This window comes from Barbus barbus, assembly GCF_936440315.1.
Source record: "Barbus barbus genome assembly, chromosome: 41".
In the NCBI taxonomy this organism is placed as follows: Eukaryota; Metazoa; Chordata; class Actinopteri; order Cypriniformes; family Cyprinidae; genus Barbus; species Barbus barbus.
Genome location: NC_136719.1, coordinates 15,473,797 through 15,496,139, shown reverse-complemented (window position 1 = coordinate 15,496,139; position 22,343 = coordinate 15,473,797). Strand labels below are relative to the sequence as shown.

The window sequence follows — 22,343 nt, the reverse complement described above, 5'->3', positions numbered from 1 at the left end:
GCATTATAGCGGTGGGGCCCCGCCCCTATTAGCCATCTTGGCTAGCATTGGCCAGTGAGCGTTGCAACTTCTCTGGTGTTGTGCAATAAGATTTCAGGTAGGTTAGGAAGGAAGGGAGTCCCCAAGACGTTTACTCCATGTTGAGAGACCGCTCTCGAGAGGGAACACCGAAGTAAAGGACTTTTTCCATAAGAGAGAAGAGAGTGAATTCTGAGTTCTTGTTATTGTTGATATTTAAGAACAGACTGTTCTCACATGTTCTTTATACAGAATAACATGTCTATTAATTCTCTGGACTATGTGATCTGAAGAGCACCGTCCACTATCTTCCAGAAGAGCGAGTGTTAATGAGTCAGCTCGTTCACTATAGATGTAAATCATGTAATCATATCTCTTGCCCTTCTGTATATAAAAACCAAGAGAACGTTTTTCTACACATGAAATATGAAAGCAAATAGACCTATAATTATGAAGATAGGTTTTCTGTATGTTTTTATGCAGCTCATGGTATTTTTTTTTTTTTTTACAATAAATGATGTTTATGACACATAAGCAGGTATCGCATGTCTGCTTATTACAGAATCAAAATTCATTTTAGATCACAATCGGAAGTTATTACAATCACTCGATGATGATTTAAAGTGGGTTTTGAGCAAAAACGTTAATAATTACATATATTTTCAATGTAGCTTGATGTTAATTGTACGTTACCTCTAATTATTTCAGATGCATTCTTGTAAGCATTATGGATATTTTGTGTTTCTGATGAAAAAATCAAGTTATTCATCTTAATTTAATGCAGTATATTGAGCAGTGGACGATGTAAACCACACGAGATGCATACGCTACATGAAGAAAAAAACGCATTGTTGGTCAGCGCTACCTAGCGTGCAGGCGTGAATTAGCAGAAGGCGAACATTCGTTTCGTGCTCGGTGTGAAAGCAACATTCGCGAGCGATTCGCCTCGCTTTTTCGCATCGCGCTCAGTGTGGAAAGACCTTTAGTCTGGGACTATATATCTTTTTCCTGAGTAACCAATGAGCAGCACTTCCGTTTGGGTGCTCTCGTGTTCCGGTCTCCATAGAAACCCGTTAAGACCGTAAAAAAAAAAAATTTGGATTTAAACTTTGTCAGTATAACTTGATATAAAAATGTGCCACAGCAATATGGCTGCCCACTGCTCCGGGTGTGTGTGTGCACTTTGGATGGGTAAATGCAGAGCACGAATTCTGAGTATGGGTAACTTAACGTTACCATACTTGGCCATATGTCACTTTCACTTTTGTTTTGCGTAAGTTACCAGAAAATCTGTAATGTCCGGCGCTGTATAAATGGCTTGCAGCGCTTAAGTTAAAATACTGAGTGTGAAATAATAAAATAATGTTTGCTCTTATCATTCTGTGGACAAAATCCCGTGAACTTCGCCTCGATCGGGAGCTGTACGTGCGCTTATCTGTTTTCAATGCAGTTGACCTCGCATCGCTTCATGTCATCTTCCCACTCATTAAACTATGACGGGTGCTTTACTGGAAAAAGACGGTCATTGAGACACTGTAAAGTGATGAAACAATGGCGCCACATGATTTTTAACATCACTTTCATAGTTTTCACGTTATATTATCGGCTCAGAAAATATGTAAATATAAATAGAAACCGGAAATGTAAAGCACTGTTCTAGTCAGGCGAGACCGCGTTCAGAAAAAGGTAAAGAGAGGTAACGGAAGCGTCCCACCCTCTTACAACATCTATGACATCATTCATAACGCCCTTATCAGACGGAAATGTGCTTCATGAGAAGAAAATGTAGATCTCCACCCTCATCCCTTCCTGGAATTTCGACTAGCCTTTATTTGCGTCAGTCTGAATCGAGCACTGAACACTGAGAAACCCTCTAAAACACACGAAGGTAAGGTTTTTTTAAAACAAGGATATCATTTTCGCTTCTCTGTGTATAATTATAGTAACTACCACAAGGCCCTCGCCATTATCAAAAAAAAAATAAAAGAAAGAAACAAAAGATATGACTACGCAATGTTATTTTAGGTGAAATTATTTCACAATTATATTGTACGTGTGTCGGGTTAGATTAGGATTTCTGTTATTGACTATTAAATTAACACATGAGGAAGTGCAGTGACTATTACGACGTTACGCCTCCTAACTTGCCTTCCTGCGCGCTAACGAATAAGTTAGCCTGTTAAATGAAACATCGTTGATTTGCTCAATCTATTTTTATGCATTCGTTATGTTGTCTAGTAATGTGACATGTCAACAATTGAAACCTCATCTTGATTGTTATGCTAGCCGCTAACAGGTTTTGCTAATGTGAATTTTTCTTGTAGCTTCATTTGTTTTTGTAGTGAATGTGTTGACGTCTAGTTATTCAAAGTACGTGTTTTAAAAGTGCATTTCCTTACGCTAAGGTGTCTTTATATTTATCATTAGCGAAAAAAACAGCATTGGCCTTGTTTGGAGCTAATATTCACCGACATAAACAAGATGGGATGTAAGGTGCTGTGTCCCAGTGTTGCTCTTCTTGCTTATCTTATCCTCTGTCAACATGTCCGAGGTAAGTATCTGTCTTTCTATAAAGAATTTTAACTACGATTAAAAATTACACCTAAAGTTTTGTGGCTTTTGTTCCGTGTGTTAGTTTCAAGATCATCCAAAGGCTAGTGTAAAAATGATGTGCAGAAAAAGGAACTGTAAAATTTACATTTACTATCTTTGTCTTCCAGCATTACCATACGAAAATAATCATGACACATAAACAGGGTTGTCAGATCTCACTAGAGAAACAAGCCCATATTAAACCACTTAAGGTTTTGTTTTTCCTGGAAACTGGCATTAAGGATATATCCATTTTTCCCTACACCCCATGACGCTTTCAGTGAATTGTGGGAGTAACTTCCATAGAAGTGTAAACAATCAGATACTGCCAATAAGCTTGTTTAATGGTTCGCTCGAATACTGCTACATATAAGCAAAAACTGGTACAGTGTGAGAAGATGGATAAGGTTAAATATATTCAAAATGGGAGATTCTTAGTGCATTCCAGTGAATTATTCATGAGATATTGTTCATTAATTCACGACAGCTGACCTCAAGAGCACAGTGCATTTTTTGTATTTCTCATATTGTTACAGTGGAAAAATAAAAGAAAATAATCAGAAGGACAGAATACAGAGGTCTTGAAACTGATATTCTTGTGATATCAATGTCCTGTTAGATAAAAAATATAGAATGACGAAAAATGTACAGGTCATTCAGTCATCTGACAGATAAGGATTATTTGTAGTGCACCCTTGAAATATCTAATCATTTGTTTTTAGTCTATTTGAGTGACACTTGGTGAAACCAGAAGTGCCGCCCATATTTTAAAATGCAGTACGTTCCTTTAGACAGGGGTGGATAACATTTCCATTCTAAGGATTGTGTAGTGCTGCAAAATAATATTAAAGTACACTTGCTGAGTTCATTCACCTAACAAAGTGTAGACAAGTGTATAGCATATTGGCGTAATGTTGATACTAGCAACTAACAGTGCTTTGAAAACAGAAAGGTTTTAGCTTGATAATCCTAATCAGGGGCCAAAGCATGCTGCTACTGTACACAGAAATAACCGAAATCTTCACTGGTAAATATGGTATACGCACATGAATTCCATTGCTGCAATCATGAAATCATGAACCCAAAATTAATTTGAGCATTTATATGAGCCTACAACAGTATCCTCAGGCTGTTCATTGGTGCCCTTGTAATGTTTCAGGACTGATTTAATCATGACTTTAGCCAGCAGATGTGTTTTTGTCCCCAGTGCATAAATATTTATGTAACCTTGATACATTTTGCAATGATAACAGTGGTAAAACTGTATGAAAGCAACTTCAGTACATGATTTGCTCAGTTGTAGTTAGCACCAATGTGTGTAGCATTAGACACCGTTGTGTTTTTACCCTAACGTTACTTTAGTTTTAGTGTTTGAAAGAGCCAAAGCGGACAATATTTGGGCTATAAAAGGGGGAGTGATAAAGTATGAGCAACACATGAAAAAAAGTAAAATGCGTTATTAAACTTTTTAATTAGCTGATCCCATTTGAGCATTGATGTTTAATTTTGCCTACAGAACCACCACTGGCTCTGCACCCCTTTACCTAAATTCATTACTTCAGACTTATGTGCCCTCTAGAAGCTTGCGTTCTACAAGTGAATGACACATTATTGTGCCATCCCAAAGACGCACAAAAACACTTTCACAGATTTTTTCATTAACTGTTGCCATCTGATGGAATGACCTGCCCAACTCAATCCGAGCAGCCGAATCCTTACCCATCTTCAAGAAACGGCTAAAAACACACCTCTTCCATCTTTATTTGACCCTCTAACTCTAGCACTCTCTATTCTAATCTTTTTATCTGTTTTCTTTTTATAAAACCCACACACATTTGACCCTCTATCAATTACATATTTATTCTCTAACTGTTAGCTTTTCTTGTAAAACTAACTCTAGCTTTCTTTTTTCTATTCTATCTATTTGTTTCTTATAAATAAAATAAAATGAAAACACTAGGTTTCTATATTCTATCTACTCGTTTTCTTTAAAAAAAAAAAAAACTTTCTACGTGTACTGCATTAGGCTAAACAAGACTTGTCATGGCACTTGCATGTTGTTGCTCTTTTGTTAGTTTTGATTGCTTCTAATGTCCTCATTTGTAAGTCACTTTGGATAAAAGCGTCTGCTAAATGACTAAATGTAAATTTCAACTGCACATCTTTCAGTGAGTAAATCATGCTAATTTATATTCACCTCTTAGTAATATTTTTTTTTAACCAAATATAAGAATAGAATGGAGCAGACGTTGTACTAACATTAAGAATGATGATCAAAATAGTACTGCATCAGATTACTGTAAAGCATATGTTTTGTTTATTTCCACAGCCGAATGCACACCGCCTTCTTTTGCATCAAGAAATGTCATTTTAACAGTAGAGCATCTCTCGACTCCTAGTTTCCCAGATGGATCCAGTGTAACATTTCAGTGTGTGATTGGACACAGGCCAGCTGACTTAAAAGCATCTAAATCAGTTACCTGTCAGAGAAACCAGTGGACAAATCTGGAACTCAGTTGCACAAGTATGTACCGTCGTTAAAATATAAAGGTTTACTTCACCCCAAAAAGAAAATTGTCAATCACTTACCCCCATGTCGTTCCAAACCTGTAAAAGCTTTGTTTGTCTTCGGAACACAATTTAAGATATTTTAATATAAAATATTAAAATAAATATAAAACTGGGAGGTTTGTGACTCCCATTGACTGTGAAGAAAATACTTCTGTCAAGAACCAGAAAAGTATGAAAAGCATCGTCAGGATACTCAATCTGCCATCAGTGGTTCAATCTGAATTTTATGAAGCGATGAGAATACTTTTTGTACGCAAAGAAAATAAAAATGATTTTTTTATTTTTTATTTTTTTAATAAAAATAACGACTTTTTTCCCAAAAAAACAGTTTCCTCTGTTTCTCTCCACGTCACCGCAGCGCCATTTTGGAGATTATCTACTGAACGCAAACTGTGTATTCTCTTCTGTATCAGCTGCAACACAAGGATACGTTTTCTACGTGTATTTACTCTTTGATTTGAACGAAAATAGCACATCTTCCTGTCTGTCTGTTCCGCTCTGGAGGTCCCCGTCCTGTGTTCTGGTCCGTGTCTATCCTGGCCTCCAGAGCGCCCACCCCCCCTCCCCGATGGAACGGTTAAGGCTCGGGATGAGCCTTTCGGGAGGGGGGAGTTATGTCAGTCCTCTGTCGTGTCTGTCATGTGTTCCCGCCTCATGTTTCCTTATTTGGTTTGTTTCCTGTCCTTGTTAAATGTTATCATTAGTTAATTCTTGTCCAGCCGTGTTCGTCTCATTATCTATGATTTACCTGTTTATTTAAAGTCCTGTCTGTTCAATTTGACTTCGTCTGGTCTACTCGTTAACCCCGGTGTGTGATGTCCTTGTCTGCCTTGTCTTGTCCTGCCATGTCCTGTCCTGATGTCTTAAGTAAAGTTTATTGTTTGAGTTACACCCTCGTCTGCGTGTTCCTGTTCCTCCCTCGTGTGTGCAACGTGACATTTATGGGTTTGGAATGACAGGGGGGTAAGCGATTAATGACAATTTTCATTTTGTGGTGGAGTGACCCTCTAAGTGCCCTACATTTGTAAATTTTTCTAAAATGCCTGTTGTCTAATTTAGATATGTGAAAGGATGTATGTTATAGGTCTACAAGTCATTAAATAGCTTAACAATCATTAAATAGCTCATAGTGGTTTTGCCACTGACAGCAGGAAGCATCACTAAAGACTATTTTTCATTATTTTCAACAGTATTTAAAGAGCACCAATTCTAAATGAGTCAATATCTTGAATACATTACAGGAAAATCCTGTGGAAGCCTTGCGGATTTTCTTCATGGGAGATATGAAATGACTGGAAATTTGTTTGGTGACTCCGCTAAACCAGTTTGTGACCAGGGGTTTGTGAAAATCACTTTCTTTGTTGTGGATTAAGTGTGTTTTAAACCATATGGAATTTAGTTTGTGACTTTTCAGGAAAATCATTGCTTTCAGATACATGTTAGCAGGTCAGGAAACAACAAGAACATGCAGAGATCAGGGATGGGATGGCCGAGATCCTCTCTGTGAACGTATGTCAGTTCATACACTTGAATCAAATATGATATTGAAGAGCACAAAACCATTCCCAGTTTGTATTAAAAGATTTTATTTTGTGTGTGTTTTTTAAATAAATACCTATTCACCTGATATGTTTTTCTCTTTAGCGGTGAAATGTTCAGCACCTCCAGCCATAGAAAATGGGCAACTTGAAGATGAGCCTTTGGAGAATTATAATTATTTACAAGCAGTCTCCTATAGTTGTAATAAAGGACTTAATCTTATTGGACAATCAACACTTCATTGTTCTGAGGATGGAACCTTTAAACCAGATCCGCCAACATGTTTTGGTAAGTTATGGTTCAAATGCCAGTCCAGTTGTGAGTTTTTCCCTGTTAATGAATAACATTTTTAATGATCAATACTCTTCTTTTACATAAACATTTTTTTTCTTTTCCTTTTTCCCAGATGGGTGTCCGGTGCCTATGATTCCTAATGGAAAAAGAATTGGTGGAAAATCACCCCCCTACAAACTGAGTAACTTTGTAGAATACAAATGTGAAGATGGCTATACAATGAAAGGAGAAGGTTATATTGTGTGTACAGCAAATGGATGGAGCCCTGAACCACCACAATGCATTGGTATGTCTGAAATGTCTTCTTTTATTAATGCATGACTACAATCTGTAAAGGAACAGTTTACCCAAAATGAAAGTTGTCATATACATACTTGTGTTGTTGTTTGAAGAAGTCGTAGTGAGTTATAGTTAGTCTAACTAATCATCACATTCGAGTGGTTCAAAAGATAGTGGACAAAATCACTCTTGACCTGTAAAGGTAATTACGATTATTAAATGTGCTGTTTCAGATTTATTTTTTTCTTTTTCATGAAACATAAATTGAGATGCTTAGGAGAAAGTGAATGAGGCCGGGCCATGTGAAGCTCTGCATGACAACACTACATCATAGAAACTGGCCATACAAATTTTGCACTATAGTCCAAGTCTTGATCAAAAACCAGTTTACATGTCCATTTATTTAATGTATCTCTGAAGAAACCTTTAGAAAGTTTCTTATCTCTCTCTCTTCAAGTGTGGTTGTGACTCTAGACTTCTTGTACTCACATTTAACACGTTAACTCTCACGCCTACCTACAGCTCCCACTACTGCCACAACTGATGTGACTTCCACAGTTCGCACGACATCCAAGGCTCCTAAAGAGAAGGGTATTGTCTTATAAATCTATACTTTATTATAAAAAATATTAGATTCACATTAATGTTCTCCTAGTGGCCCGGCTTTAAAGAGTTAACGACATTAAGATCCAGAAGGAGAGAGCTCAGAAACTTTCTGTAGTGATGTTCAAACATTTAACGATTAAAGGATTGAGAACATGCATTTGATTTACATTTGATTATGAGAATTCAACATTTAACGATTATGAGAAAATTATGGCCAACAGTTTAGGTCTGGAAAATTATCCACCACATTCAGGGATGTGATTACAAATATTGTAACACGTCCAAAAAAATATTCAAATCAATTGGGAACTAAAGTGGCTATATGTATGCTCTAAATTCATAGAAGTACTACTATATGTCTGCTCTTATCTACCTGTAGAAATAATCTGATATTATACTCTAGTCTCAAAAGTAGTTGGTATAATTCAATTCATTTGTATTGCAGTTTTCACAGCACATTCACTAACCATGTATAGGGCAGATTTATGCATGAAATCTGTTTTCAAATGTTTCCACGAACAAATCATGATTCACCAGTAACATTCCAATAGCATACTAAATTTTATTCTTAGTTTACAAAAAAAGGAACAGCTAAAACCACACATACTCAAATCACAATCTGGGTGGGTTTATGTTAATTCTATGCATGGATATTTAATTTAAAATATATTTCACAATTCTCCATACCACAGCAGAGTACTAGGCAACTATTAGTAAAAAACAAACAAAAAGTCCTCAGTAGGAAAGCAATAAATCGAGCATCTTCCACCTGAAGACTTCCACCCCCCCAAAAAAACAGTCGAACAGCAATATAAAATGCAAGAAACTATTAATTGGTTATTCTACAATTAATTGTACTACAAATTATACTACAATTGGAAAATACTATAAATTGTTAAACTGTTTGGCGTGATGTTCAATTTCTCCAATGCCTGTAGTCCCTTTTTTTTTTCTTTTTTTTTTTTTGTATGTGTCGTAGAATAAAATGTGACTATCTTGAGCTTCTGTGAACCATGAACCTTATTTTAAGGGATTTAATCAAACTCCCATTCAAAAATCCCATTGACTTTTGGACGATGGAACCAGAAGTGCTAAAATGCTAACTCACTTTCGGGTTTTTGCCAAAGTGACGTCATAGTTCCACCACTGTGAATGAATAAACTACCACTTTACAATGCTATGGAGAAAAAAAGGCACACAAACTAAAAAAGACCAGCACTAACATACAGTAAAATCTTTTTAAACTACTCACCACCACCTTTTATCACATTTTATTGTGGTAAATGTTGTCTAGCTTGTTGTTCTACATTTAAGAATTATGGTACGTTTTCATAAGAGCAAATACAAGTCAGAATCGAGAGCCATGTGTGAAATGGGTTCTAATGATGAGTGATGGAAAAATCTGGCCTTCAGATTTTCCAAGAGAGGGCCTTGATTAAATTTAAGAGCCTGGTGAATTAATAAGTAAGAAATAAACTATATCAATGTAAGAAAATGTTAAGTTAGATTGACTTGAATTAGAACATTCTGTCAAACTATAGGCTATAAGGGCCTAAAAATATAAAATGCATAAAATATCCCATGCAAACAAGTAGCCTAGGCTATTACTTTATTGCAGTAATGTTATGTTATCAACCAACTTTGCATATATGGATGATAGCACAAAAGACCATTTTACAAAAATAAAGAAGCAAAGTCTACTCCTACTACTCCTCTTTCACGGTGTCCTAACTGTATTCGTTTTCTTCTACAGGAGACACAACAAATACAAGTATGCGTAAGTATAATTTTTTTTTTTTTACTTTTTTACTGTACTATTCAGTAAAGATCTGATTCCTCTTGTCAGTATCGGTCACCCTTGGCTCCTTGTTCTTTTTTTTTTTTTATCTGAAATGGTGGATTATGATATTTGATAACTGTAGTATTCCTTTAAATGAGATTCAAAGTATCCGATAATATGCTGGTTTCTGAGCATTCTGCAGGTCGTTTCATATTTCTGGTTGGGCTTTGTAGCTTGCTTTTAAATGACAGTTTACTTTTGGGATATGTTTAAATTTGTTAAGGGTTATAAAAGTGATGTGTATTTTATGATAGGTTGCAAGGATATGTCTTGTGCTGTTCATGTTGTTTTAATCCCTTCAGCTAATGTATTTATTTTATTTTATTTGTAGCTACATGGGGAAAAGCATTGCTTGGTATAGGTGGTGTGGGTAAGTTACAGTCTGCATAATTCACCTGATAATCTACGTCCTATACCTTCTTTTTATTCAATACAAGCGCAAAATCTGTTGTCAAGTTGTTGCAGTGTTAGGCTTTAAAAAACAGTTGAACTTTTTTTTTTATTATTATTATTATTCTAATCAATCATCTCCTCTTTTATAATAATAAAAAAAAGTCTCTCCTAAAAATCACACTTGGCCAAAATTGCATTGAGACAAAAAAAAGTTAATGTATAATCAACATGTTTTTCAGGTTCCCTCATTCCACAACAAATCCTTTAAACTTATTATTTTTTCTTTCCTGTTCTGAGTACTGTTGAATTTAAAGTAAACACAATGTATATTATAGTGTCATTCATTATTAAAAATATTTATTATAAATGGCAAGCCTAAACAAATGTTTAAATGATAACTGAATATGTTGACATGCTTTAATGTAAAAAAAAAAACACATTATTTTTCAAATATTGTACATTATTGTAGGTCCTCTATGCCCCAAACGCTTCGTTTTCTACAGAGCCCCTCCTTCCAACAAGCAGTCTGCTCTGATTGGCCAACTGACCCAGAGCATTTTGATTGGCCGAACACCACAAGCACGAGTCGGAAATGTAACGCTCCTTTCCATAATCGCGAGCTTCAGCTTTCAAAATAAATGTAAAGACAGTTAATTATGTCCTTAGTTTTACCATCAGTTCAAGCCCGAGAGGGGAACAGAGTCACATGACGGACATCGTGATGAAGCTCAAATGTGTTTGCATACAAGCTGCGGTTGTGTGACCGTGTCTCTCTCACACACACGCACACACACACACACTATGACCCTCTCTCTCTCTCACACACGTGCACACAAACCAACACACAACACACACCTACACACACACCGTGACCCTCTCTCTCTCTCTCTCTCTCACACACACGACGCTGCGCTGCGACCCTCTCTCTCTCTCTCTCTCTCTCTCTCTCTCTCACACACACGACGCTGTGCTGCGACCCTCTCTCTCTCACACACACACACGCGCACACACACGATGCGCAAAATTCCGCATTTGAACAGTCAATAGCAAATATCCAAAACATACTTACAGTCACTGATTCAGAAGCGCCAGATTCATAGTCATAGCATAGTCAGAATTACCTCCTCTCCTAGGTTCACGAAACGGTCGTCCATAAAATGCGTTGCTGTTCTGTTGTAAGTAATCTTAATGATTCCTCAATACATCTACTTTCGGAACGCCAAATATAGTGCTTTTGCTTTCTCCTAGAAACACACAGCGTCTCCCTGTCACGGCAGCATCAACACTACTGCGGTTACTGAAACCACGCCTTCTTTCTTTGTGTGCACATTTGGGCAGCATTACGCAAATCTCCCCACATCGTGACGTAGACATGTGGGGGCATGTTTGAATGAGCCGTTTTAGGGGGGCGTGGCAGAGTCTTAACTTTGATAAAGAATATCTCTGGTTTTGAGACTTTAGTCTTTGCAACTTCAGGACAGGTATATTATTTATGCACTATGATATTATCTATCAGCTTGTAACAGTGCAAGGAGAAAGGAAAACTTGAAATCGCATCATATGAGGCCTTTAAGTGCTGCCGCTGCTGAACGTGACTCAGAACTGACATGCATCATATTTTCTCACAGCGTGCTCCACCGCATTTGTGCATTCAATTGCACAGCATGCACTACGAGCACAGTATAAAGATTTCAAACAAACTTCTTTCACGTTGTCATTATGGGGTATTGTTTGTAGAATTTTGAGGGAAATGATGAATTAAATCCATTTTGGAATAAGGCTGAAACATTCAAAAATGTGGAAACATTTAAACACTGTGAATACTTTCCGGATGCACTGTATTTGTAAAACAAGAACAGTAGTTTTGTTGTGCTTTCATGTAGGATTCTGATGTTACTAGAATAAGAATTTGATCCTTTTTTATTTTAATCAAGGTTAATCATTTGTAATGCAATTCCTTTCTGTTTAGTGGGTGGTTTTGGATTGCTGTTCCTTGTGTTCAAGTATTCAAAGAAACGGTAAGTTATCTGCACTGTCTCAGTTGCTCCTTATGTGATTTTAGGCACTTGTTCTTACACTCTCATATTGGGTAATAAATTAATACTTTGCATTCATTGTTTTGAGTGAGATTTCCACACATTTTCCATGGGAATTGGAGATGCCTTTGAGGTTTAGGTTTAATATACCATCTGTTTAGTCATGCACATGCTGACTTTTTAATTGCAGCTCAAAGCTGCAAAGGTGGTGACTATTCTCTGGTGTAGATCTAGACTACCCATAATCATGAAGAGAACTCCAACACCTGGTTATAGTTGGCAATTTAGAAATCCTGTGTCGAATGTGTCCATAGGAAGGGGCACATCTGGTCACCTTATTTTTCAGAATCTGTTCTTTTCATCATCAGGTGATTGGATCATACCTTGAAAGTACTAATATTTGCAGATATATCTGCATACATTTGAAGTCAAATGTATTTTATAATTAGTTGTATCATTTTTGTTTTAGATATGCCATTCACAATGGTTCACAAGCAGATCATTCTCTCATTAGCATTTAAGTGCCCATTTTAATTCTACCTTTTGCTTCAAATCAAAATATATAATCTTACATTTATGCATTTAGCAGACGCTTTTATCCAAAGTGACTTACATTGCATTCAAGTTACAGTTTTTACATTTTTCTATCAGCTCTTGCTTTCCCTGGGAATCGAACCCATGACCTTGGTGTTGCTGGCGCCATGCTCTACTATTTGAGCTACAGGAAAGCCTGTAATCTTGAGATTCAGCTTGGTTGTTTCAGCTAAGAATGCTGAAAAAGTGGACAGTCACTTTTTTTTTTGAGCAGGTAGTTGAATCAAACCATAAAATGCAGTTCCCATGAAGTTCCCATGAAAAGTTATTGTGGAAAATTCTTCCGCAACATTAATGGTGATAGTCTATATGGGAAGCTGTGGGTTTTTTTTTTTTGGGTGGAAGGTTATTTTGTTTAGCTAGGTGGTGAGGTCTTTGTAAGTGTGTGGTGGATTGAGATTTAATATACCCAGTTATTTAATCATGCGCATGTTGACCATCACTTGGACTTTTGGATTGCAGCTCAAAACACACGTATTCTCACAAGGTGGAAGCTAATAATCAAGAAGATCCATTATAACACCCTCACATATGTGGTAAGGACAATAGGAATTATGAATCTATGCAACTTTTCTAAGACACAGGCTGCTGCTTCTTCCTTGTTACTGTAGCTCACCATGAGCAGACAGGCAGTTTCTGAACATTGTTCAAGCTTCATTGATGTTTAAATGTGGCTGGTTAAGTGTCTGATGTCAGAAACCTATCAATTCCAAAATATAAGAAATAAAATAAAAAAAAATTAAAGAACAAGTCAGTTGAGAGTTTATGACCATGTATTTAGCATATCCATGTTTGCATATATACTGTCATTTATTCATCAATTTTCTAGAGACTTGACTTATTCTTTCTTCTAACTTTTTATATATAACTGCGACTTACCTGTTTTCATACCTTTAAAAATATAGAACAATATGATTTATATAATTCATTCTTTGTTCTTAAAGGGGTCATATGATGCTTTTTTAAAGATCATTATTTTGTGTATTTGGTGTAACAGAATATGTTGATGTTTTATTGTTCAAAAAACATTATTTTTCAAAAACTGTACATTATTGTAGGTCCTCTATGCCCCACCTCTCTCTCAAACTCTGTTTTCTATAAAGCCCCTCCTTCCGACAAGCACAGTCTGCTCTGATTGGCCAACTGACCCAGAGCATTGTGATTGGCCGAACACCACAAGCACGAGTCGGAAATGTAATGCCCCTTACCATGATCGCAAGCTTTAGCTTTCAAAATTAAAGACAGTTAATAATGTCCTTAGTTTTACTATCAGTTCAAGCTCGAGAGGGGAACAGTCACGTGACAGACACAGTGATGATGCTCGTATGTGTTTGCACACAAGCTGCAGTTGTGTGACCATGTCTCTCTCTCTCACACACACACACACACACACACACACACACACACACACACACACACACACACACACACAGGATGCAGCTTGTAACACTCCAAAGAGAAAGGAAAACTTCAAATCGCATCAAATGACCCCTTTAATTAATAGCATGCATTATTCTGTTACTTTTTGTGAATGACTCGTATAATTTTTGCACCTGTAATTACAGGTCTTCATGAAGTTGTCCTGGAGAAAATCCAAGTGAAGCTTCCTCCAAATATATATAGTTTATGTAAACACTTCCCAGAATCCGACAAGATGTGGATTGATTTCCTGCAGCAAATTCCTCCATAATCAGACCCACTGTTGCTTTGAGAAGCCCAGCTTAATTTGATTTATCTCCTTTCTGGCAGTCACTAACTTTACCACCTTCTGTACTCTGAAACGGATCTGTCTTCAAATAAGTCAGGTTGATTTCACTTTTATAAAGTGTTTGCTTGTCATTTCTAATTTAATTTTTAATACTGTGCTAAAGTAATCACTCTTCTCTTAATGATGTTGCTGTTCTTCTTCTGGAGAACATCTGAAGCTTCACTGACTGTCCCTTACCTTCTGATTTAGTTGAAGGCTACATTTAGCATGAATATTTATGTAGAAATATTTATGTATCAAATTTGTGACTTGAGAGAGATGAATGTCTGGAGTTTGTAAATACTGCATTGTATTTGTGAATCCACATTGAACAAACAAACCCAAACGTGTGTATATTAACCTTCCAGTAAATATTCTGCAGAATGTGATTTGCAGTGCAGATTTTGAATTAAAAGTTTTGTTTGATCCTGCTGAAGTACTTAAAGTGCCTTTTCATTTTAGGGGTTTTGTTTAGTGTTATCTAGCTGTATGCGTTGAGCAGAATTTATATAGGTTCCAATTACATTAGAAATGCTTTTCTGTTGGTCTCGATTACAGACTAATATCTAATAGAGAATTCAGTAAACTTTTTTTTATTTTCTGTGATGCTTAAGCATAATTTACTTTTGCCTGTCTGTTTTATTAATATTTACAGAATTACCTGAAGTACTTAAGCCTATATACCTACAGCGACCTACTTGCTTGCTTTTTTCTTTTGGAAAAGTTTTCTCTAAAATTCTGTAATTTATACCATCTAATGTGCTCTTGCCAAATTGCAGCAATGTAAAATTATCTGTGGTTTAGTTCAGCTAATATTTTCAACCATTTCTGTTAAATCGGTTTAGTAATTTAATTTTTAACAGTGATTTGTTTTATTTCTTCTCTTCCCAAACTATTTTTTATTTAATTTTTCTGTGCGTGTATTGCAGTTGGCTGTTTAACTTGTTTTTCAGCTTGCAATTTTAAAGTATCATTGTTTTATTGCAGCAATTAGCTGTTTTTTGGAATGATTTTGAACCACTACTTTGTGCCATTTTAAACTAGGAGTGCACTGGCATGACAGTGCTAATTCTAGAAAACGAAGTTGATCCAATGTAAATCCACCTCTTGCGATTGTTTTTCACTGAGATATTTGGGTATCTAGAAAGTCTCAAAATAAAAGCTCCACAATCAAAACAACACACTTGGGTTCTTAACTGACAAATGTTTCCATTTATTGATTTTATTTTAGTTCTTGGATATTGCAGACATAAGCATTGATTCTGTTTGACAATGTTTGAGTGTTGTAAAATTTGATTTTGTAAAACCAGTAGCTCCATCAGTAGATGCATCTCCTATTGCAAATTTCAACCATTATAGCTGCTTTCTGTATCACAAAAACCATGTTCAGTCATCGTATTACATTTCCCTTAAAAGCATTGTTACAAGGAGCAATCAGTTGAGATTTAGTTGTAGTTTAATAAACTAGAAAAAAGGATGTTTATAAGATGATTGCAAATCTGTTCATTTCGATCTATACAATATACAATGTATGTTTCACACAACATGAGTCCTCCTGGACATGGCATTTTTTGAATGGACCATATTGCTCCAATGAGCTTTAACAAAAATAGGCACTTAAATTCACTTTACAGTCAAAAGCAAAATTATAAACTATACTGCATTTAAAAACAGATTTATGTCTCCCCATTCAATCTTTGTAATTTTTCTACATTTATTCAAAATTTTCTAAAACTCAAATTAATTCAAACATTTTATCCAATGAAAACACATGAATACTAGGTACTTTTGGCACTTTTATTAGTCAGTCAACCAATAAATCATAATTTAGCTTAATTACTTGAGATTAAATTTAGCACTTTTCATTTTCCATGCAGTGACTGGTCCATCTTAGGCACTTATATTGTACATTTGACAATTAAATATTGGCAAATTTAAATGTACAACTACAAAAACATATACAAATCCAGTATAATATGAGAAACAAGCCATCAGATTGATAAGACTAGATAAATAACAGTAGTCCAAACAAAAAACAGCACAAGATGTTCTAATGCAAAATGTATCAAAAAAAAGTTATTGCATTCATAAGTGCATAGTTTACCAGTAAACAGAGAAACATGCATGTGCACTGTATGTGTACTGAAATGTAGGTTCAATTCAGTGCATTAGGTATCATGAATAAATGTCAATGAACAGCTTTTTGAAGCATTTATTAATCTAGACCAATGTTAATTTACAAATATAATCTTCAGTGTTAACCAGTGTTCCTTCATATAAATGTGCATATGTATGTTTATATACATACACACACACATATATTAAAAATGCTGTAAAAGAAGTGTTCACTGTTTCATGTTAGCTAGTGCATTTAATGCATAGAACCCAATTGTAAAGTGTTAATTAAATAATTACAAATGTAATAAGGGAGAGATGACATCAAAAATTTGAAAAATATGCTTTGCCTTTGAATATACATACTCTTAAAAACACTCAAATACTCATGCTAGATCCGTAAATTACCAACCACATTAGTTTTGACATACATAAAAATCAAGTATATTTTTACAATTTTGACATGACAGTTTTTGGCTCAAATCACTCACTCTGAGGCACTGAAATCGCTGGGCCTTTTGGATCATCAAAGCGGTCCATGGTGTGAAGTTGCATGATCATGTGCAGGCCGTAGGTAAGAATGAACACCATGAGCAGAGAAGTCAGCAGGCCCATCCAAATCCCCGGAGTGAAGAATCCTGCACAGTCGCTGGCATACGAGAAGTCTTCACCAGTAACGTTGAAGCCTTGGATCTGTGGGAAACAATGTGGCGTGTTTGTGGTATACTGTATATAAGTCTCGTTTAACACTACCATTCCAAAACAGCACACTGATGTAGTACCTGAAAATCAGTGAAGGACAGCGTCCATTGGGTAGCATTGTCTGTAGCACTGCGGGGCACCAGCAGGGGGCTCTGAGCACTGCTCACACTCTGGCAATGGAAAGAATACTCTGCAGGAGAGTAGATCCCCCTGCTGGCGTTAAAGATGGCCCTCTGCCCGTCATACTCCAGCACCACCTGCTCCAACACCGACCAGTTGCGAGCAGATACAGGAAAGAAGATCTTGCGAATAGAGAAGCTTTGGGGAAGTATCGCAAATTAAGGGTGTGACAATATATTGCTATAATACAAAAATACAGCAATATACATCATGTATACACTATTGGTTAAAGCTTTTAAATAAAAACATTTATGTTTTTTTAAGTCTCTTATCTTCAACAAAGCTGCATTTTTTTCTATAAAAATACAATAAAAAAAGTAAAATTATGAAATATTACAGTTGAAAAAAACTGTTTTGTTATTTTATATTTCAAAACGTAATTTATTCCTGCGATGCTGAATTTTCAGCAGCCATTACTCCAGTCTTCAGTGTCACATGATCCTTAAGAAATCATTCTAATCAATTAAAATAAAGATAAAATACATTATATAATAAAATACAATACTTACAACTATATAGTCAGGGACAGCGTGCAAGTATATGTGTTTAACTAATTTTGTGGGATTTTTTGTTTTGTTTTGTTTTCAGGATAAGCAGAATCAAGAATATTTCTATTTTGGGGTCGCTATTGGCCTGTACACAGGGGACCAATGTTTATTAATTAAAAAAATAGTACCATCTGTTCAAAGTATTGTGAGAATATTGTATCGTGCAATCAATATTGTGTATTGATCTGAATCGTGACATGAGTGTAATGTCACACACCTTTTATAAATGCATGTTAAAATGCATGTAAACTTGTTCTTCAAAAATCACAAATTATTAGTGCAGTCAAACGATTAACCGCACCCAAAATAAGTTTTTGTTTGCATAATGTGTGTTCTGTGTACATTTATTATGTGTATATAAATACACACACACACAGAATATATTCTGAAAACAATTCTATATTTATATTCATACAATTTATATTATAAATAAACATATTTAATATATAAACAATGTTTTTCTAAAATATATACATGCATGTGTGTATTTATATTTACATAATAAATATACACAGCGCACACACATTTATTATGCAAACAAAAACTGTTTATTTTGGATGCGATTAATCGTTTGACCGCTGCACAAATAATACATATCAGTGAAGGATTGTGCGTTGAATACTCACATAAGCTGGAGTGATCGCAAATTCAGAACATTCTGGTAATTAAGGACGAGTCTGAAAAAAAAAAAAGAAGTATACTTTGAAGAGAAAAGCATTGACAAATATGGAAACGTACACTGGTTTCTGCTTGATTAGGATTCTGACCTTGACAGTGTTTCATTGCAAACAGAACCAGCCGTGTCAGCAGAACCATTAAAAATGTCTTTTGCCAGATCAAACTGGCTCCCAGAGTAACTAGCGAGGAGAGTGTCGGCCCACAGCAGGATGCAGGGCTTCCCCGCTGTGTTGTTGACGACAAGTGGAGGTTTCACAGGTGACTCTGGCAGTGCCTGAAGTAGTGATCGACCCACAGAATGTCCTGCCATTACTGGGGTCTCCTCAATCACCTACAAAAGAAGGATAAATGACTAAATACATTTTTGTACGGGGTTTCATCAAAGCTGTTGAAAAGGAACATTTTGTGAGAGAACAAAGTGCAGTACATGCTAACTTTGTTCTTGTGATTTTTCTTAATTGGATAAAAGCATCTGCGAGATGCATTCATGTAAATGTAAGGTAAAAGTGAGGACTTACTCTAGAAGGCTTCAGGCCGGTGTATACAGCAGTGTAAGGCACATCCTGAGATTTGAACATGTCGAGGACCTCTCCAATGACCGCATCTAATCAGAAAATAAATCTTGCATAATATAGTAAAGCACAACAATACTGACAAACACATGGCAACAAGTTAGAATGAATTAAACCATAAAAAGCAATACACAATCATTATACTAAAATCAGTATCAAACCTGATTAAAAAAAAAAAAAAACTACTCACCATTTTTCAAAAGCAATTCCTTTGTCTGATCCCTGACATTCAAACAAAGCAAAAACAGTGTTATTGTTGTATTATTTATATACTATTATAGCATTCATTAACATTTAAATGACCTTTTATTTTGACATTTTCTGTGTTATTCGTTTAGTAATTTTGTTGTACTCTTTTGTCATTTTCATTAGTTGTTTTTTTTTACATTTAGATTTAACTTTCAGTTATTTTTATTTTTGTTGTGGTCAAGAAAATATATCTAATTTTCATTTAGGTTTTTTATGCTTCCATTTCCTCTAATATTCATACTTAATTTCAGCTTTATTTCAATAACTAAATGATTTTTAGGTTTTAACAATATCAACAGTACAAAAAGGAAAGTTAACTTTTTAACATTATTATTATTGACATTCAGAGTGCATTGCAAAAGCATTCAGACATTAATCAATTCCTTCATTTTACTGAAATATTGTGCTGGGTTTGTTTTACTTCAAAGCTCAAACAAAATGTATCCCTTTGGCATGACTTTGTTTTGTATTAGAATGAATTCTTTGAAACAGCTGAAAATGCTATATTTTAGTTTTTGTGTTGCAGAAAGTTACTCAGATGAAAAGAATCTGAAACCATTTTTTAAGACACTGTATAAATAACATTACAGAACATCTTACCCAGCAGTGTAAGGGAGATGGACAGCCAGCAGTGAAGGCTGTGCGGTGTTCAGCTTGATTTCCTTCAGGGTGCTGGGGTCGATCTGGACTGCTGGGATACCCAGCTCTCCCTGGAGGAGTTCCAGGATGGAACGTGATGCAGAGCAGTCCAGGGCTGGCAACACCAGGGGACTGGAGGACGTCTGAAGTGCTGACTGAGAGAGAAATGTTGATGCGAATGTTGAGAGAAATCTAGTTGTGCTATCCCTCCAAAATAAACAATCAGAGCACACCCACCTCTACATTCAAAAAGGCACTGTCTTGCTTGTTGCCAAACACTCCACCGTACATAGTGAAGTCTTCCATACTTAGCTATAAAGTGGGGAGAGCAGGAAAACAGTTGGTTATATTAGTATCACTGAGATACTATTTATTTTTTTATAATATTTTGAATTCATTTTTATAATTTCTGTTTTCACTTTTTTATTAATTAAGTTTTAATATTTACTTAAAAGTTCTTTATTTCGTTTTTAGTTCTTTTAGAACATTTTATTTTAGTTTCATTTATGTTTATTTTTTCAAGCAACAAAAAATGTTTTGTATTATTTTATTTTTACTTTCAGTTAATTATAACATCCCTAGGTGTTGCATAACATAGAGCTATGTTATGTTAGTATTATTTTATACTATTATACTACTTATTAATATTTTGAATTAGATTTTATTTAGATATTTTCATTTTCAATTGAATTTTTATACTTTCATCTCATTTATTTTAGTTTAGTTTTATTTCAGTTGCTGAAAACAGTTTATGCGGTTTCAGTTTTCAATAGCAACACTAATTCAGATCACATATACATTGTTGATATCTATCATACTTGTATAAAATGTTCCATATCTCTGATGTTTAATATTGCAATAAAGCAAAATAAATCTTGATCAAAATTGTACAAGGGTAATGAAATCCTGGCATGTCCAATGGAAGATGAATGGGGAAGTAAGACTGTTGCTCAAAGTCACACTATACTGACAAGTCCAGTAACTACGAGAGTAAAAATATCAGTGTGAGAGGAGGAAACTACTTCACTAATAGTTCCACATTGTAAATTAATTGTAATGATTATACATTCCTACTACACTGATCGCATGGTAAAGCTTTTCAATAATGTCAGAAATGAACTTAGGGACAATAAGGAGGACATACACCACATACACCAACATACACCACATTGTTTGAAATATATGAAACAACGAACAATTTAAACGGTCACATAACCAGATAATATTGTATTATAAGACTAATCAAATGTCTAAAATGATAGAGAAAACAAAATAATCCACTGAGGGGGCATTATTTTACCCCGCATTTTACACATATGGGGCATTTTACCTTATCCTGTAGGAAGAGCAGCACATTGTGTGGAGCAGTGGACAAGGCAGATTTCAGATAAGACGCCAGCTGCCCACCAGACACTGTCTGACCAGCTGCTGGTTGAGCCAGATGTGGCATGTTGGACCTGTATTGACAAAGACATCATTCAGTTCGCGGGCCTCCTCAACAGAACCATGCTGACTTGAAACCTTGTCCACTGTAATGAACCTCGACCAATCGTTTCTGAATGATTTACGTTAGCTGAACATATCAGAAAAGCACAGCCGTGTTCTGGAGTTACAATAGAAATCAATCTGAAAACAATATTCAAGAAACAAACGTGCGACGTACCCATCACTCGTCCACATGAGCAGAGGCACTTGAGCATAACAGCTATAAATAGAGCAGATAAATAATAAAACCGAGGTGAAGGCCATTGTTGAGAGACTACTACGCCGCATTCCTACTTCCGTCATTCTGCAGGACAGTCACGTGAATGGCAGAGCGCTGATGATCATGTGACTGTTCTTTTCTTCAATCACGTGATTCTCTTCTGACTCGATTCGTTCACGTCCTCTGAGCAGTGCGCGTGCGTGAGATGCAGCGCTGAACATCATATGAATAAACTACATTTGCATTATTTGAACATCCAGCCGCTCTAAAACATCCTTAGTTTTAAACTCATAATGATTACAATCGTTTAAAAAATAACTTTTATATTTAAATTCTATCTATCTATCTATCTATCTATCTATCTATCTATCTATCTATCTATCTATCTATCTATCTATCTATCTATCTGTCTGTCTGTCTTCAGATAGAAACGCTGTATTGTGAAA

General features: G+C 35.6%; 2 protein-coding genes across 6 annotated transcripts; one reads left to right on the top strand and one right to left on the bottom strand.

Annotated features, from left to right (window-relative positions):
- Positions 1 to 1,642: 1,642 nt before the first annotated feature.
- Positions 1,643 to 15,993, top strand: LOC306860219 (membrane cofactor protein-like). 4 transcript variants are annotated; one of them, XM_079401804.1, is made up of 13 exons: positions 1,643 to 1,906; positions 2,446 to 2,569; positions 4,940 to 5,134; positions 6,423 to 6,519; positions 6,614 to 6,690; positions 6,826 to 7,008; positions 7,127 to 7,300; positions 7,816 to 7,884; positions 9,653 to 9,676; positions 10,071 to 10,109; positions 12,102 to 12,150; positions 13,225 to 13,298; positions 14,328 to 15,993. In XM_079401804.1, exons 2-12 carry the CDS (start codon positions 2,500 to 2,502, stop codon positions 13,280 to 13,282), a joined length of 1,035 nt encoding a protein of 344 aa, XP_079257930.1. In that variant the 5' UTR covers positions 1,643 to 1,906; positions 2,446 to 2,499; the 3' UTR covers positions 13,283 to 13,298; positions 14,328 to 15,993. The 4 variants fall into 4 exon arrangements, with proteins under 4 accessions (XP_079257930.1, XP_079257932.1, XP_079257931.1 ...); XM_079401806.1 differs by lacking the exon at positions 7,816 to 7,884 and having other exon boundaries at positions 1,672 to 1,906; positions 14,328 to 15,712; XM_079401805.1 differs by lacking the exon at positions 13,225 to 13,298 and having other exon boundaries at positions 1,672 to 1,906; positions 14,328 to 15,681.
- LOC306860218 (V-type proton ATPase subunit S1-like) lies at positions 15,704 to 22,028 on the bottom strand. 2 transcript variants are annotated; one of them, XM_079401802.1, is made up of 10 exons: positions 21,856 to 22,028; positions 21,523 to 21,649; positions 20,430 to 20,504; positions 20,154 to 20,347; positions 19,495 to 19,526; positions 19,251 to 19,336; positions 18,822 to 19,063; positions 18,681 to 18,731; positions 17,407 to 17,644; positions 15,704 to 17,317 (listed from the first exon to the last, which is right to left on the bottom strand). In XM_079401802.1, exons 1-10 carry the CDS (start codon positions 21,978 to 21,980, stop codon positions 17,108 to 17,110), a joined length of 1,380 nt encoding a protein of 459 aa, XP_079257928.1. In that variant the 5' UTR covers positions 21,981 to 22,028; the 3' UTR covers positions 15,704 to 17,107. The 2 variants fall into 2 exon arrangements, with proteins under 2 accessions (XP_079257928.1, XP_079257929.1); XM_079401803.1 differs by lacking the exon at positions 18,681 to 18,731 and having other exon boundaries at positions 17,407 to 17,478; positions 18,863 to 19,063.
- Positions 22,029 to 22,343: the final 315 nt, after the last annotated feature.

Coding starts and splice junctions, on each gene's coding strand:
- LOC306860219 (XM_079401804.1), top strand. CDS start 2,500: ATGGGATGTAAGGTGCTGTGTCCCAGTGTTGCTCTTCTTGCTTATCTT. Junction 7,009..7,126: donor AGATCCGCCAACATGTTTTG/GTAAGTTATGGT, acceptor CCTTTTTCCCAG/ATGGGTGTCCGGTGCCTATG. Junction 9,677..10,070: donor CACAACAAATACAAGTATGC/GTAAGTATAATT, acceptor TTTTATTTGTAG/CTACATGGGGAAAAGCATTG.
- LOC306860218 (XM_079401802.1), bottom strand. CDS start 21,980: ATGACGGAAGTAGGAATGCGGCGTAGTAGTCTCTCAACAATGGCCTTC. Junction 21,650..21,855: donor CTCATGTGGACGAGTGATGG/GTACGTCGCACG, acceptor TTGTCAATACAG/GTCCAACATGCCACATCTGG. Junction 19,064..19,250: donor CCGGCCTGAAGCCTTCTAGA/GTAAGTCCTCAC, acceptor CTTCTTTTGTAG/GTGATTGAGGAGACCCCAGT.